General features: G+C 44.8%; 1 protein-coding gene across 14 annotated transcripts in view; it reads right to left on the bottom strand.

Moving 5' to 3' along the window:
* ARID1B (AT-rich interaction domain 1B) overlaps positions 1-16,717 on the bottom strand; it is a 454,520-nt gene that overhangs the window by 18,377 nt on the left and 419,426 nt on the right. For 7 of the 14 annotated variants that reach the window (XM_045500123.1, XM_045500127.1, XM_045500134.1 and 4 more), the window contains 6 exons: positions 16,502-16,611; positions 15,609-15,767; positions 9,787-9,996; positions 6,782-6,986; positions 886-1,024; positions 463-635 (listed from right to left, as the gene is read on the bottom strand). In XM_045500123.1, coding sequence (XP_045356079.1) covers positions 463-635; positions 886-1,024; positions 6,782-6,986; positions 9,787-9,996; positions 15,609-15,767; positions 16,502-16,611 — 996 coding nt within the window. The remainder of the gene's footprint in view (positions 1-462; positions 636-885; positions 1,025-6,781; positions 6,987-9,786; positions 9,997-15,608; positions 15,768-16,501; positions 16,612-16,717) is intronic. The other 7 variants (XM_045500124.1, XM_045500129.1, XM_045500126.1 and 4 more) reach the window with 3 other exon arrangements.

Here is a 16,717-nt window from a genome sequence, read left to right as displayed (position 1 = left end):
GCCCTTCCTTCCATCAACCACCATATTTAATTACGTATTTGTGGTTTCGCTTACTTTTTGTTTGTTCCCCCTAAGACACCGTCAACTCCGGGAGGAACTACGTCTGACTTATCACACTACCTAGCACCTAGCCCCTGCCCAGCCCATGGTATACAACAAGGGGTGCAGCGCGAGGGAGCGCCAGGAGCACGCGTGCCTACTGCGTGCGCCAGTCATTTCTTCAGTGGGCTTTTTGTACATGAACTCAATCCTCGTCACATCCTTTAGGCAGGTCTTGTTATTGCCCTAAGTCCTAGATGAGGAAACTGAGGCACAGAGCTACTGAGTACTTTTCCCGAGGCCAGACATCTAGTAGGCTGGGGAGCTGTGGCTCAGACACGTCTCTAATGGGTAAGTGGGTTGGCTGCGTGGTGGCAGAGAGGAAAATGCCCTCTGGGCCTCGTCTGCTCCCTCCGCATTTACCTTTTCTCATTCCACCGAAGGGGTCCTTGTTGGGTTCATAGGGCATCCTGCCCATCACGTCAGGCATGCTCATGCTCTGCTGGTACGGGGCGCTCGGGGTCATGGAGTTCCGTTTTGGGAACGATGAGTCACTGGCGTCTGAGAACGGGTCGTGCACGCTGACTGTACCGCTTCTGAAGAGACGAGGACAAGGAAAGCGCAACGAAATATCAGGAGTTGCCACCAAATGCCCGATCGGGAAACGCGCCTAACTTGAAAGTTTTTCACGTAAAAACCATTCGAAAAATTACACGGATGTAATTTCTTGGTCGACACTTGGAAGCTCGTGAGGCAAGAACAGCCCTTTTACAGTCTGTTCCAGGACATTACGAGATCGATAAATGCGATGTTGTGGGGCTCGCGGAGATCTCCTACCGTACACACCTTCCACCTTGCATTGGGGTCATCTGTCCATGCGGGGTAGACGCTGGGGTAGGTGGCTTCAGGTCGCCTTGTACGTCTGCCATCGAATTGCTGCTGGTTGACTGGGGGGTCTGAGGACCTTGCAAGGACCCTGAGTTCGCTGGGACGAGGAGTAAGAAAGTAAGGAAGACACTAGGGGTTATCGAGTAAGCTCATCCTCCCTACTTATTTAAAAAAAAGAAAAAGGAAGGAAAACAAGACACCATCTTATTAGAAATAGTAACAATATCCATTACTGGTAACGACGTAGTAAAATTAGTTGCTCTTAGATTCTTTATAGGGAAAATTAGTAAAAGGTTTTTTTGTTTTTGTTTTCGTTTTTTTTTTTTTTTTTTTTAAGTAATCTATTTGGCAACATACTTCATTTGTGAGCCATAAAACATATTTATACCTCTTGACTGGGTAATTGCTTTCCTGGGTATTTATCTCAAAGAAAATAATCTAATATAAAAAAAGGCTTTAGGCAGAAAAATGTTTATTTCAGTGTTGTTTATAATGGAGATAATCTAAATGTCTGAGAGTAAGAAAAAAAACAGGATGAAAAATTTGGTACACCAATTTGATGGACTATTGTGCTATTTTAGGGGAAAAAATTAGAAAAATAGTACCAGGTCTTAGGCAATGAGAAATGTTTAAGTTCAAATGCAATGACACAAATTAGTAATGAGCCTTATGTCACTTCAATGCCTCCTCGATGTCTGGATATGTCTATGCTCTGTCATTAACAGAGTCATTTTTAGAGCTATGGAATCAGATTTGTTATTACAAAAACTGAAGTCATGCTCTTTGGAGTTCTTTAATGTCATTATCAGAGTCCCAAGATTCGGCTTTAACTATAATTACATTATAATAACAGAACTCAGAATTGAGCAGATCTTCTCAAAATTTCAACTCATCTTATCGGAAAACCTAGTATTTTAAGGGTTCTTGCTTTATCATAGGCCTCTGCAGGTTAGATGCTCAACAGACATTGGTTTCATCTATTAATGAAGCAAATACTTAACCGGATAAATAACACGCTTACTATATTGCAAGCTTTATTTCTACCCCTGGCACGCCAGTGTCCAAAACTGACAAAAAAGACACAAATTCCTGCCCTCATGCGGTTTATAATAAATGCTTTCAGAGCCATTACACATGGCAGAATTACTAGTGCTTGTAAGTGATGATACTGTACAAGTTATTAGCTATAGTCCCTTTCTTACAAGCTGTCCAAGACTCCCTACAATCACCACCAGCCACATTGGACTGCAGAGTAAACGGGGTTCCGCAAATCCCTGGAGACGACAGAGTGCGCTGGGAAGGAGTCAGAGATAGAAACGAGCCCAGCACTTCCACTCAAAAAGCCTCGGCTGAACACAGAGGTCTCCAATGAGCTCAGGTCAGCCCGGACCTGGCCGGCTGAGGGATGAATCCCGACCCTGGCCGCCAGGGCCCTGCCTTCTGCATGAGGTGTCCTGTGGGTGCCTGGGACCAGAGGGTGCCTGGGTCCAGAGGGACTCAGGGAAGTTCCCAGAGATGCCGGGAGGACTAACTTTAAAAGTAGACAATCTTTTTCATGCCAATATCTCCAGAGAAAAGCTTAGGAACGCATGCTTATAAACCAAACTTTGGTGGAACCCTGGAAATACATGTTAAAAAGGTAGATGGTAATAAAAGAAAAAAGCAGTCTTCTATTAATACGTAAGGATAATCCTACTGACGTGACTGCCCCACAGAGCTGTCAGGAGAAACAACGTGCTTCTGGGTTTTTTTCTAAATCTTTTGTTGTTGTTGTTTATTTATTTTTTAGAGAAGAGAGAGAGTGAGCATGAGTGGGGGAGGGGCAGACAGAGCGGAAAACACAGAATCCGAAGCAGGCTCCAGGCTCCAAGCTGTCAGCACAGAGCCCGACGTGGGGCTCGAACCCACGAGCTGGGAGATCATGACTTGAGCCGAAATCGGCCGCTCAACCGACTGAGTCACCCGGGCGCCCCGAAATTAACGTGCTTCTTCAATCACAGAACAGGCTCCACAGCAAGCCTATACGGCTTCTTTGGAAAAACGGTTCACAGGCTGTGATTTCAGAATGACCCTTATTTACAAGTATTCACATTTACAGCTAATAAAAAAAAAAAAATGGAAAAATTCTTCCCTCTTGCCAGTGTTTTTTCTGCTCCTTTCAGGGAAAAAAAAAAAAAAAAAAAAAAATGAATGCAACCTCTTGAAGCTCCGTTAATAGATGAGGCTGGCACAACTCTCTAGGATATCCCTACCTTTTGCCAGAAGCTACAAATGTATACTCGAAAGTAAACAATGGAAAGGTTATGGAAGGTTAAGTACATTCACACACTTCAGACTGTACAGCCAGACTCCTAACTGGGAAGATAATTTACACAGCACGAACCTGGTGCCCTACTTCTGGCTGGGGTTGCGGGAAGGAGGAAGGGAGAATAGCTGATATGTCCCAGGTCTACAGCGACTGGAGGTCACCCGGAGGGCACCTTTGTTTATAACCTGAACCCCTTTCTCATTTATCTTCCGCTGAGGATTCCCTAGCTGGATCCATGACAGGTTTTGTGACATCACCTGTCAGCTAATAATAGAAATGCAGTCAGCCACCTGCCAGCAAAGATAGATGGGTTTTTGGTTACAGACCCACTAATTGAATGTGCGAGCTTCCTTGCTCCCCCCACCCCCCGGCCCCCCACCCAGCTTACGGGCCGCGTGGGCCACTTGGGGAGGCCGATTGCCGCAGCTGTTCAGAACTCCACAAACTTTTACAGGCTTGTTATAGCGAGATCCCCGCTGGTGCCTCAGAGGTGCAACCATACCCCAGGCCTTGCCCGGCTTTCATTCGGGAGCTTTCTCTCGCGGACTTGCTCTAGTCACTGGAAGACAGCCACACGGGTCTCGGGCGTGAGAAGCCACACGGCCACTCACGAGTGAGGATCGTGGCGTGCCCCCAAGGGCTGAGGGGCGACACCTCCCAGAGGCTGGCAGAAATGAATTTCAGGCCACGTCAGCCACGTCGCCTCAAAAAGGGGGGCCGGGTGGACGACTCACGATGCTAACAGGACCAAAGGATCCGGGATTTGGGTTGCTTCCGAGCGGCCCTGTGAAGAGCAATCTGGCATGTTTCTCAGGCATCTTTTAGTTTAGTTTGCCTGGACGTGCTGGTAAGAAAGAAGCTACAATTACCTTCTTATGGGAAAGACGGACTTCTAAGAACACGAATTCTGGCTGAAGATTAGGTTTTAAAAAAATTTTTTTTTTTTTTAATTTTTTTTTTTTTTTCAACGTTTATTTATTTTTGGGACCGAGAGAGACAGAGCATGAACGGGGGAGGGGCAGAGAGAGAGGGAGACACAGAATCGGACACAGGCTCCAGGCTCTGAGCCATCGGCCCAGAGCCCGACGCGGGGCTCGAACTCACGGACCGCGAGATCGTGACCTGGCTGAAGTCGGACGCTTAACCGACTGCGCCACCCAGGCGCCCCGGTTTTAAACATTTTGTAGTATACGAAACCCTAACATGGCTAACGGTTGGGGACAATTATTATTATTTGTTTTCCTTCTTTGACGATAAAAATGTTTCAGAGTCGTTTCCCTTAATGGATGCCAGGCAGGAGCGTGGCTTTTTGGTTATGGGGCTGATGTCGGTCAGGACCCTACTGACTAGCGTGCGTGTCCTTCTGTCTGGCTGAGCGGAGCGTCTTGAGCGGCACACAGAACAGGTAAAGAGGCAGGCTGGCCCCGTGTGCTCCGCACGGGGCTGCCTGGGCCGCGCCCTGACGGGGAGGCTCAGCTCAGGACGCCCTCCTTCCCCTGCTTCCTGTTTCACAAGCCTTTGGACCATGTGGACCACGGAGAAGAATGTGCTATCAGAAGTGCATCTGCAATCCGAGCTCTTTTGTGCAGTTAAAACGATAATGTTGCCACAAAAACGGTAGTTTTAAAAAAAGGGAAAAAGGAAAGAGCTGACTGTTGAGAGAAGAGGCCCTACACTTTCTGAAGGGTCTATGCCTCAGCGGGATTTCTTGTACTGAAGCTGGTCACGCTGGGAGAGCCATTCTCCATACAGAAGTGCTGCCCATTCAGTGACACGAGCTTTTCCCCGGCAAATAAAATATACCTTTACATCTTTGCAGACATCGCCACTTTGGTCCCTACACCCCACTGAGTTTTTATTTAGGAAAAATAGTTTCAGAGCCGTTCACAGGCGGCTTGTTTTACTCTGTGAACGGAATGTAATGTTGTGAGACTTTTAAAATTAGATTTCACAGTTTTTAAGGTACACCGCAACTGCAAAGGCTTCGAATCCTTAAGGGTGGGGCCGGAGAGGATTTCTAGTTGTGTTCAGAACTGTCAGATCTAAATATATATCGAGGTGTATTCCCTGCAAGTGCGCTTTGGCCCACGGAAGTAGCGATGTGAGATCCCTTGATTCGTGACCTTAGGTACTAGCACTGCCATCCAGAAAGCAGCGAGAGGAAATAATTAAAAAGAAAACAATTTCTTTCTTTGGCTCACAGACACCTTCTTGTGTGTGCAAAAGGCTTCCCTGTTACAATGCTATTTCAAATACGGACAGAGGAATACAGTAGGTCTAGGCATAATGCCAGGGCTGGATAGCACTCACTAGCAGGAGATCTGGGGCCAGTTAGTCAAGATTTTATGTGCCTTAGTTTTCTCATGGACTTTGGGACAGTATCTGTGCATCATAGGGGGGGATGCGATTGAATGGAAAAGCACTTAGAAAGGTGCCTGGCACACTTTAAGTGCCTAAGAAATACTGGCATTTGATCCCAGGGCAATCCTGTGTGATGGACAGTGGCAGGTATGGCCAGCCTCACCTTGTACGTGGGACAGCACGGCAAAGTGCTGACCCCATCACAGGGCTTGGATGTGGCCAGAAAGACAAGAACACGGTTGGATCAGACTTGAGTGAGGTCCCCACCCAGAACTCAGGAGGATGTAAATTTCTTCCTATCTTGAATACTGTATTTATTAGAATATAATGAGTCAGTAATTTGAAACGCTAACAGGTAGAACTAAGGCTAGCAGGAGAGCTGAGAGAATGGCAGGGTCTCGAACAGTTGAGTGGAGAGACAGGAGAGAAGGCATTCGCTTGGTTTTGCTTATGAGGATTTAGGTGAACTGCGTTATTCCTAGGTAGTATTCCTAAGACTCCTGGCCTCTAGGTCAGAGCTAATGGGCTATTCGGTCTCAGAAATAGGGCTGCATGGACCTTTACCGTGACAGTTTGCTAGATTCCCTACAAGTGAGAACATGCTGAGCAGGGGACAGTAAAAAGAAGTCCAAATTTCATTTTGCTAACATACAACTCTGAGTGTCGCTGACACAGGCACAGCTGGTAGGAACTGGCTGTCAAACCTATAGGGTGGCATTTTCTAGTAGCACAAAAGTATGAGCACAGGTTACCGGGGACACTTATTTTGACAGAGTTAAATGGAATATTTAAAAATACTTGTACAAGGAATAAAAGGTTACCAGGGATACTTATTTTGACAGAGTTAGACGGGATGTTTTTAAATACCTGTATAAGGAATAAAGGTCTACAGCTGAGAATTCCACAGAAAGCCTTGGAAACGTTGGCCCCAGAGGGCAGCGTCCCAAACCGCATGCTCGCCTCCCTTAAGCACTGCCGACGGGGGGGGGGGGGGGGGGTTCAATTAAACAGAACACAACAAAACGCCCCTTGTCCTCAGAGATCCCACGTTCTGTTTGCTTTACTGTGAAGTGGCCTTCTCAGAACATGAGTGGCGGGTGGCCTCCAGTGCCCTGGGGTGGAGGTGGGGGTGGGGGTGCAGGTGCCTCGCCTTTCCCCGGCGACAAGTGTAGTACTCCCGCTTACCAGGAGAGGGCGGCTGGAGCTTCGGCTGCTTCTTGGTGTCCGCGGTGCTGAAGACTTCCGGCGGGGGCTCCTCCCCGCGCTCAATCTTGCACTCAAAGGCAAACAGGTACTGGATATACTGCTTTTTCAGGGAGCTCGCGGCACTGCTTGAAGTGCCAACATTTAGGTTGGTTGCCAGCTCACGCCACTTCTTGTTTTTATTAACCTAGCAAAAAAAAAAAAAAAAAAAAAAAAAAAAAAAGGCAGGATCATTGGTTTGCAGCAAAGTGGCTTGTTTAAAGCCAGGAGACAAAAAAAAAAAAAAAAAAAAAAAAAAAGCACTTAATGTCTTGGTTTACTTTTTTTTTTCATTTGCCTCTCTTAACGAATGCTCATTACTCCCACTCAGTAGTGCATAGACAGCATTTACAGTTATAAAACCATTAAGGGACCTGCTGATAGCTACATAAAAAGCATTGCTCCTTGCGATTCTTCTGCCTGGTGTGCCTTCTAATGCGTCGCACCATTCCAGGCCGTTGCTGCTCAGAGCCCGCGATTTTTTTGAGCAAATGTACACTCTCACCCGCGCTCATCCCCAGCCCACCTCTCATCTTAAAAAAAAAAAAAAAAAAAGGCACCCGAAAAAGAACTTAAAAAGCAGTAACAGAACTACTTTGCAATTTAAGTGCTGAGCTCTGATACGAAAAAGTGTTTCTTTCCAGCCCGAGCTCCCTGTAATTCTAGCCTGCATCTCTTCTCTCACGGGAGACTTTCTTAGGGTGTTGGGCAGAGGGCCCCTCACTGGAAAGCCAGCACCAGCCATCCACCCTGGGTGGCCCTGTGAAGCCACGAGCGAGCCGACGCGGTGGGCACCTGCGAGCTGGGGAAGGGGCAGGGCCACGCAGGGTTCCCACTGACACTCAGGCTGCAGAGAATAGAGCCGCAACGTGAAGAGAAAAAAGGAGAGAAACCCTGGGATGCTACAAAAGGACTTTAGGCATTAACTTTCGGTTTCCACTTGGGACAGTAAAGCAAGGTTGGACATCCGAAGGAAGCACACAGACCTGCAAATATTTGGGGAGTATTTTGCCTTTAGACGCGCCTGGCGCTAAGTAAGGAACATGGTTAAATGTTAAGGCGACAGTGGTTTTTAATGAAATGTTCAGTTTTTGGATTCCAACTTTATCACAAAGCTCTTTATGTCCATTTACTTAGTACTAAATGGTGTGTGATAAACAAAATGCTCGCGAAATGCTTCCGAAGGGATAAGAGGCGTGTTGCCTGGGCTGCCCTGAAAAGCAAGGCTCTGCACCAACCTCTATGTGGCTGCCAGCGCCCACTCTGACTGCAGCTCAGGGCGGTCAGGTAGAAATCAAGACGGGGTGAAGGGCAACGTGGCCACGCGGCTCACCATCGTGCATCACGGCTGCGCTCAAGCAGCCCTTGTTAGCCAGGTAGGCAATGAACCTCACCCACAGACCCAACATGGTAGGTAATTCACGCTGTCGACGGAGGAAAAGTAAGGGGTCTGGACAAGCTCTATGCTTCTGTGAGGGTGAAACCCAACTGTATAGTGTCCTGAGGATTCTAAAAAATCTATGCCACGGGGTTAGGGTAGAGGGGAAGGGTTGGGGGAGCAGGTGCAGAGAGGAAAGGTGAGGGGGTCTAGGTGTAGGAGAGAGTTTTGTATCTTGAGCTCTCCCTCCACTGACCACCACTCATGCACTTGGTCTGCGCTGTACGACTTACCACCTGACTCTGCAAAGCCTTGGCTCAAGCTCTGTTGGTTTCGGGCGTACACGGAAGGTCTCTGGTGGGATGAGGTCCCTCCGGGAGGGCTAGGGACAAAGGCCTGGCCTGCTTCCCCTAGAGCTGCGAGGCGCTGAGAGCAAGGCGGGCCCTCAGCGGTACCCGTGGATTAGGTGACTCACTCCCGAATGGTTAGCGACCCTGCGGCACCGGAGCGGAGTGCAGGGTCCCACACTGTGTACTGGACCACCTGGGCCCAGAGCAGCTCCTTTCAGTGATCCGGGTGGGAGCCCAGGTGCTGACAGGTTTTTAAAGCTCCCCAAGTAATTCTTCTTCCCTCCCCAAGTAATGCTAACGGATAACCAGCCTGAGAGCTACAGGAAGATGGGGGGGGGGGGGGGCACGTGTCTTAGAATCTGACAGACCTGGCCTACAGCCACCCTGAGAGTCCCTGGGCCACACAACCGTGTTTCATTCTGTTACAGTGTCCTCTCCTCTTTGGGGCTGATGACGCCTGCATTTAACGGGTATTCGGAAAGACCGTGCCAGAACAAACGGAAAGCATGGTGCCCAGCACGTAGTGAGCACCTACCTGGGACCCCTTCCCTGCTCCTCTCGCAGGACATGCACTCATGTGCTAGACTCCAGACCACAGCAGAGCCAGGACCAGCGGGAGGAAAGTTTGGCCCCCAGGGTACCAAGTTTAAGGGAGCACTGGTTCGGAGAGTCAGGCAGGGGCAGGGGAGGCACCGCACAAGCCTGAAGAGTGCCTTCTGAAACTCCACACCCTGATGCCACCCCTCCTGCACCCCAGCCCCAGTTCTGTGCAGAAATGCCCCTCTTACCACTCGGGCACTGTGGACATGCTGTGAGATACAGGACTTCGTTTTCTTAATAAATTGCTTTGGATTTAGAACTGATCCGGACAATTAATTTGGTCATTTGCAAAACATTCCTGGAGCATTTACTATGAAATCTTGGCAGATTCCACAGATTTGTAGAGCTGTCAGGGAACCTAAAGAAAAATCCAGTCCGACCGTCTCATTTTGTAGATGAGAATGGAGGTCCATGTAAAAGTGACCTGCCAAGGTCACACTACAAGTTGGTGCCAGGCCCAGGGCCCCACCCCAGTGCTCTCCCCGCACCGCACACAGACATGAATCCCACGGGCTTGGCTTTTTATTTAAAAAAAAAAAAAAAAAAAAAAAAAAAAAGTACAAAGAAACCTTTGGGAGCTTACGCACAACGTCTCCTCATTCACTCACTCGCACTCTCACCTGTGCCAAACCTCCGATCTCTTTGACGCAGATGTAGAGCCGGAACAGGTCCAAGGGCTTCTTGCCCACCGCGGGCAGACTGGAGACGGGGGAGCCTCTTTCTTCCATGAAGGTAAGGTATCGGTCGACCCACAGCTTTCTCTCCGGCTCATTCCCCAACTCATACACCTTTGTGATCTTTTCCCCAGTGGTGGTGGATGAGCTGGACTTCTAGCGCCCAGAAAGAGCGTTTGGAAGTGGGGAATGGGTGGGCAGAGGGAAAGGGAAGAAGGTGAGAAAAAAGTAATGAGCTACCAAACACAAGAAGAGAAGAAATTTAAAAACTACCGCTATCACACAACAATCAGGAATGAAGGCTACTAGTTCAGGCACAAACTATACATTTTCTTAATTAAGACTTTACTTTGACTTTAAATAAAGGGCCCAAACTCCCCCTTTTATATACTTAAAAAAAACCAAAAAAACAAAACCCTTTTTCACTTGATTGATATAAGCGTTGAATCCCAGAAGGCAAGTTTCCAAGGACGCCCCATGTCACTTTTAAAAATAAGAGGGTGCGAGTTCATAGAAGAATCACAGTGAACTTAAAATTTCACATTTATGTAAGATTATAGAGCCCAAAAAACTAAACGGACTCTTGTTTTTCCTTGTTAAAATAAGAATCAATAATGTGTGTCTTCATTAAAATGCTAGATCTTACGGAGCGCAGATCTGGGACTTGCTGAAATATAGAAGGTAGGTCACAATTCATAGGGACCAGTGGTGTGGTTTCTGCTCCTTTGTAAGCTTTATTAACTAAGCCAGCTAAAGTTTTGGCATTTACTCACGATGACTAGCTTTCCCTACGTAAGATTTCTTGGACTTCTCTGCCAAGGCAAGGCGCTTGTAGGAACTGTTTTAACAGATTTCTCAGGCAACCATGCTTTAATCACAAACACATGGGCTATTTCATATTCCCTGCAGATCTATGGATACATATATGTGTTTACTTTTATACACATGGGTTTATGTGCTCATGTGGTTTATACTGAAGCTCTAACTCTTATCTTCGGTTTTCTAATTCTGTGTGATAGTAAAATGTCAAAATTTGCTGTTTGTGCACAAATGAAGCCCACCTTCTGGATTATGTGATCTGGGAAGCTAACATTTTTGGTACAGCCCAAACGTGTATTTTTCTTTTATGCCTCTTATGTCTGTAACAATAACTTGTGTGCTTTAATATCTGCAGTTCCAGGGCTGCTGTGAAAAATTCACTTCTAAATTCTCAATCAAGATTTCCTTGGACCAATAATTGACTTCCTCATGTGTCTTTACCAGCTTATCATTTGCAATGGATAGTCCTCATTTTAGATGGGACTTCCTCTTAACTCTTTCCCATTGTATTTGGCTTAACCGTTTTAAACACATTGTTGAAATTTGGAGGGTCAAATAACATGGCTGCCATTGAAGTTTGATGTTACTTTGTTAGTAAATGATCCCCAGTGAAAGTAGGACCTCAGAGAGGATGCTTGAGAATGAAAATAACAACATTCCTCTAATTGAAGGCACCTCTCCCAGGCTATATCCGCTGAAATTTTAAGCCTTCGGATTCAGAATTATTGAGGCATAAAACCTTTACATCAAATACATAAAAAATGGGTGAATACAGTTGATGTAAATAAAAAATTTAGGGTGGTGGGATTAAAAAAAGTGTGATCTTTTAGAATTTACATTGATGCTGAGGCTCAAGAGTAAGTCACTTAAAAATTACTTTAGAGCTTAAAATATATACACATTCATATATATATATATATATATATATATATATATATATATATATATATACTCAGAATCTGGAACATGCTGTATATTCAAATAATATGTTTTTAAATTTTCTTTTCCATATTCATATACCCAAGGAATATTTGACTGGGAAAAGAAATTGTCCTACCACATTTTACACATTCCAGAAGCTCTGTCATCACTAAGGGGGGTAGTTAGTTTCTAAATGCTAGTTAAAAAAAATTTTTTTCCCTTTTGGGGCGCAATACAAAATGGGCCCACTGTCTTTTTAAAAAATGAGATTTTATCACCTAAAATCAATCAAAAAAGAAAAAAACCCCACCAACCCTCTCACTTGCATTTTATTTGTAACAAACTGAGAGGTAAAAGTTTGACATTCAATTTAAGGGTAAGAGAAATAAAAGCGATCGTTTCAATTTAAAATTACCTTGAGTGGCTCTACCAGCGTTCTGAATCTAAGATCCAGGCCATCTCTGGCCTGGTCCTCTCTGATGCCAAACTGGGGAAGGGGTCCAGAAGGACCGTTCATCAGGCCCCGAGCAGTGGGGCTATGCAGATGTCTGTTCCCATTTGTGAAATGAGTGTATATCCTAACCTGAGATAAGCCTAAAATAATAGTGTACTTACTTTGGCCATATATATTTTACCTTTCCTTACCTTTCTTTGTTACATGAACTTGAATTTAATTAACTTTTGTATGTCTCAATTTGTTCTCATAAAGTTAGAAAAGCTTAATGAAAACAGTGGTTTTTAATAGGATCATTTTATTTTTCATAGCTTTAAATCTTCGAAAAAGACTTAAGGATTTTCATGGCACCATAATGTAGGAAAATGAATCTGGAGGAGAAGTGGTCAGGCCTCAGGTCATGCGTCAGTTCCTGGAAGAGGCCTCCCAGGCACACAGGCTCCCTCATCTGAATCACTGTCTCCCGCTCTATTTGTCCTTGGCGGCCCTTGGTTACACGGCCTATAAAAAGCCCGTGTTTTGTGTGGGATCGTTTGTCTGCCCTACGTTCTCCTGACTAGACTTTATGTTCCACGAGGCAGGGTTCGAGCCGATTTTGAATCCCCAACAGCGACTGCACACTGGAGGGACCTGTAACAGGATTTCAGAGACCGGGGTGCTGAGTGACCGTGGACACAATCTAACAAGACTGAAAGCTGAGGAGGGGTTGTGCCCATGACTGCCACATTCCAACTCTACTCCCAGCCTCAAGGTCTGTTTACTGGCCAGTTATCAAAGTTAGTCTTCGGGTGTCCGAACAGAGGAAAAGGACATAAAGGGAAACATAAGTGCTAGGAAATAAAAGAGTATATACTTTATCGTCGATTAGGCTCAACATGTACTTTTTCTGTTCACAGACACCAGCTTCGATGCAACCTTTGGATGGGCGTCATCATACGCTCTAGCCACGGACACTTGGGCAAACACACCAGCCCTGCAGAAAGACGGGTCACCTCTGCCAGGTCACTAGGAGCACCTCGCATTGCTTCTGTGTTGTACAAATGGTATTCTAGTGCCCGTAACTGTCATGGGCGCAAGAGAAGGGAACGGAGATTGCTGAAAAATTACAGTAAGACATTATGGCGCCACAAATGTTTTCCTTGCATATAGTTTAATTAAGTCTATAAGTACATTTTTCCTCAAATCTCCAAGGCAGATTTACATTTCAGCAGTCTTTACCATATGCCTGGTAATCTGTGTATGTGCAAATGTTTATTTTTATTTTAGAATGTTCTGTAACAAAACAATGTTGGTCCATAGCACACTGTCAAAGCACTGAACATCTTTATTATTCAGTCCATTTCAGGCCTTCTATTACACAGGCTTTATTAGAGACACTGGTAGGAGCAATTTTAAGTGCAAACTGAAGTTGTGTCTCAGAAAGAACAGTTAAATATTCCTAAATCGTATATATCAGCAGTGATTTGACAGCACAGATACTCTCTGGTCATTCCTTCCGATTGCATTTGGTTCCCTTCTTTAAATTAGCATCTCATCCAGGACAGGCGCCATTTTTTCCATACAGAGCCGTCATCTGAATCCTTCTACCTGGGACCACAGCTTCCCCGGTCCTTCTCTACCACTGGAGCTGGACATTTGCTTGCCCGTTCTTAAACATACAATGGTTATGGTACAGGAAGAGATAACGGATGTGGGAATGTTTAGAAAAAAGGAGTATGCAACCTTAGGTCGAATTATATTATACTCAGGAAATGAAGTCAACACTTCAGTTTGCTTTTTTCTTCTATTTAAGTGGAAAGTGCGGTTTTGGTAATAGTTTCTTTCCTCTGGGACTCATTGGATGGAGATCACCTGACTAGTCAAAGTATCATAAATATCTCACTCCATCTTTATAAGCCAGAGTCAGTAAAGTGGCATTTTAAACGTATAATATATAATATCATCTATCAGTAGTCTTTGTTTTTCACAAATTATTATTCTTGATTATTATCTTAAGGTTTTAACGATTATGATTTTCGGCCTCTAAAATGTTTCCCTCCGAGCCAACATAATAAATACATGTTTTTGAAAAGTTTTAATCTGAGTTCTACCTGCTAACCTGAGAGTATGCCGATTCAAAAATGCTCTTCTTGTGATGAAGACAAAACACAACACAACACCAGGGGAGATTGTGGGGAAAACCCCCGGAACGTCGGCTGCCTTCTGAGACTCAAAGCCAATGACACAAAGCCATCAAGATGCGGGAGTTGCCCTCCCCCTTCCTGTTAGTTCTGCAAACCCGCCCAAGAGCATTTTTCATTTCATCTCCGTTGCTGCAAAAGCAAAACATGTCTACAGAGAAGGTAACAGCGAATATTGCCCTTTCTTCCTCTGAAAAGGAAAATGCTGGTTATACTAGAGCTCCACATGAATTTTACAAACATTTACTGGAACCACCAACCCTTCAAACCTTCAGTTCTATCTGTTTAAACCAGTGAATGGATAATTAATAGCAGCCTCCTTTTGGGGTTTTGACTAGATTGCCAGATTCTGCACATAGAGACTTCTTCCCTCCAACTCGCTTTTCCTGAGCTGTACTCTTCAATACGTCGTCTTAACAAAAATTAGCGTGTTAATTAAGCCTTCTTGGCAAGTAATTGCATGTTAAGGCTTTTTTTTTTTTTTAAACAGATCTTTTGATTCCCTATATGAATGTAAAATAAAGGTTACTACAGTGCCATTTTATTCTTTTTTTTTTTTTTTTAATGGCACAGAATTAATTTCTTCAGTAGGAAAATAAAGACCGAGCTCTATGGACAGAAGAACGTTAAGACTAAAAAAATTCCCTTATATGCACATCACCATTTTTGTTTTCTCTATATCATAAGGAAATCAACACTGAATTTCAAGATTATCAGCAGTCTTGTGCAGGATGTAATTTTTCTATCTCCACTCATTCTAATGCAGGTACATAATATTATTCTAAAAGTAGCCTTCCAAATATTCACTTACAGGAACATTTCTACAGCTTTGCTGTTAATTTCTGACAGGTGGAATGAAACAAAGTAGGGCTGATATTGTGTTAACCTGTGCCCAGAGTGTCACATCTCTATTTTCAGGTAGGCAGTTTTGAAATAAGATGTTTCAGATACAACAGCCCATGAAAGATTTAGGCCAAAGGCCAAACTTGTCATTTACTCCTTGGCTGCTATTAGTTTCCATGTAAATGGAGAAGTAACTCGTTTTAAAGATCTTCTGTAAGTGCACAACGGATCAGACATTTAAACAAAGTCACTGGGTGAAGGAGTTTGGACCCGGTAACACAATCACATGCTTCATATCGAGGTGCTTCTTTATAACAGCGGTTTCATTACCAGAAATCAACTTCTACGATTTGCACAAACTTTACTCATTTTGTTACTGCTACAATCACAAAGCAAACCCTTTCATGGATAAATTATGAAGAAAAAGTCTTATAAAACAAATCAATCAGCAAGCATTAAAGTAGAATTACTTAATTATCAAAAAACCCCCAAAAAACAAAAACAAAAACAAAAACAAAAAACGAAAACCACAAAAAACCAGCGCCACTTACAGGGCTTGATGGAGTCTTTGGCCAGCCTGGGCTGCTAATGCTATCACTTTCATCTCCATGAAATGAGGAGATGCTAGCAGAGCTGGGGGACATTGGGGAAGGGACTGGCAGGTTGCCGGGGGTTGGGGGCTGAGATATACCCTGAGAGCTGTAGCTATCCTGTGGTAGAGGAATAAAAAAAAAAAAAAAATGACAAAGGTAGGGCAAACTTTATTTAAAATAACAAAAAGCACATCCAGTTTAACAGACTGATTTTTATATATAATGGATATATATAAAGACACGTACGAACAAACACACAAAGACACACACGTATAAAGGTATTAGAACAACATTCTTAATTAGTAGAATTTGGTCAGTTCGCCGGATGCCGGAGAAGGCCACTAAGCCACCATGCTTACTTCAAGCTGACACGGAATGCTAAGCATGGGTTACCCCTTATGAAAGAAAGAAAGGGAAAAAAAAAAAAAAAGCTGTTCACCTTATTTATCAAATAAGGCAGGAAAGCAAAATATTAAGTATGTTGTTGTTGCTGAGGCGGCCAAAACAGGAAGCTATAAACTGAAGGCAGAGAAAATGGCTGCAAGTGTCAAAACCAGGCAAGGCCCCTTACTTCTCCCCACCCCCGAAGCGTTTCTCTCAGGTGGGTCTCGTCCCTCCTCCCCTCTCCCACAGCCAGGAGTTAAATGCCGTAAGAACTAGTAACTTTCAGATCCACACCATGAAGGGGGGTGGGGAAAGGAAAGAAAACTACAAACGTGGTGCACAAAATGGAGGCATGCAGAAGAGAAGAAAATGGCGACGAAAGTGTAGGCCAACACCGTGACTACAGAACAACATGGCAGCTTCAGCGAGGCAGACCCCACACCGCGTGCAGAGGAGAAAGGAAATACCTTCGACTTGCTCTCGGGCTGTGGAGTGCCTTCTTCTTTACCGTCCGCTTTGAGAGGCAGGGGCAATTTGGATTCGCCAGGAGACATCATATCTGCAAGACCCATAGATGCTAATCGAAAACAGGAGAAAGAGTTTAGGATTATACATGTGATTCGTCAGGCTGGGCTCCTGCTAACACAAGTTACTGAGTGATGCGTGGGGCACTTGCATTTCCC

Source organism: Leopardus geoffroyi, chromosome B2, assembly GCF_018350155.1.
Source record: "Leopardus geoffroyi isolate Oge1 chromosome B2, O.geoffroyi_Oge1_pat1.0, whole genome shotgun sequence".
Lineage (NCBI taxonomy): Eukaryota > Metazoa > Chordata > Mammalia > Carnivora > Felidae > Leopardus > Leopardus geoffroyi.
Note: the sequence above shows the minus strand (reverse complement) of the source record. Positions and strands in the feature narration are given on the sequence as shown.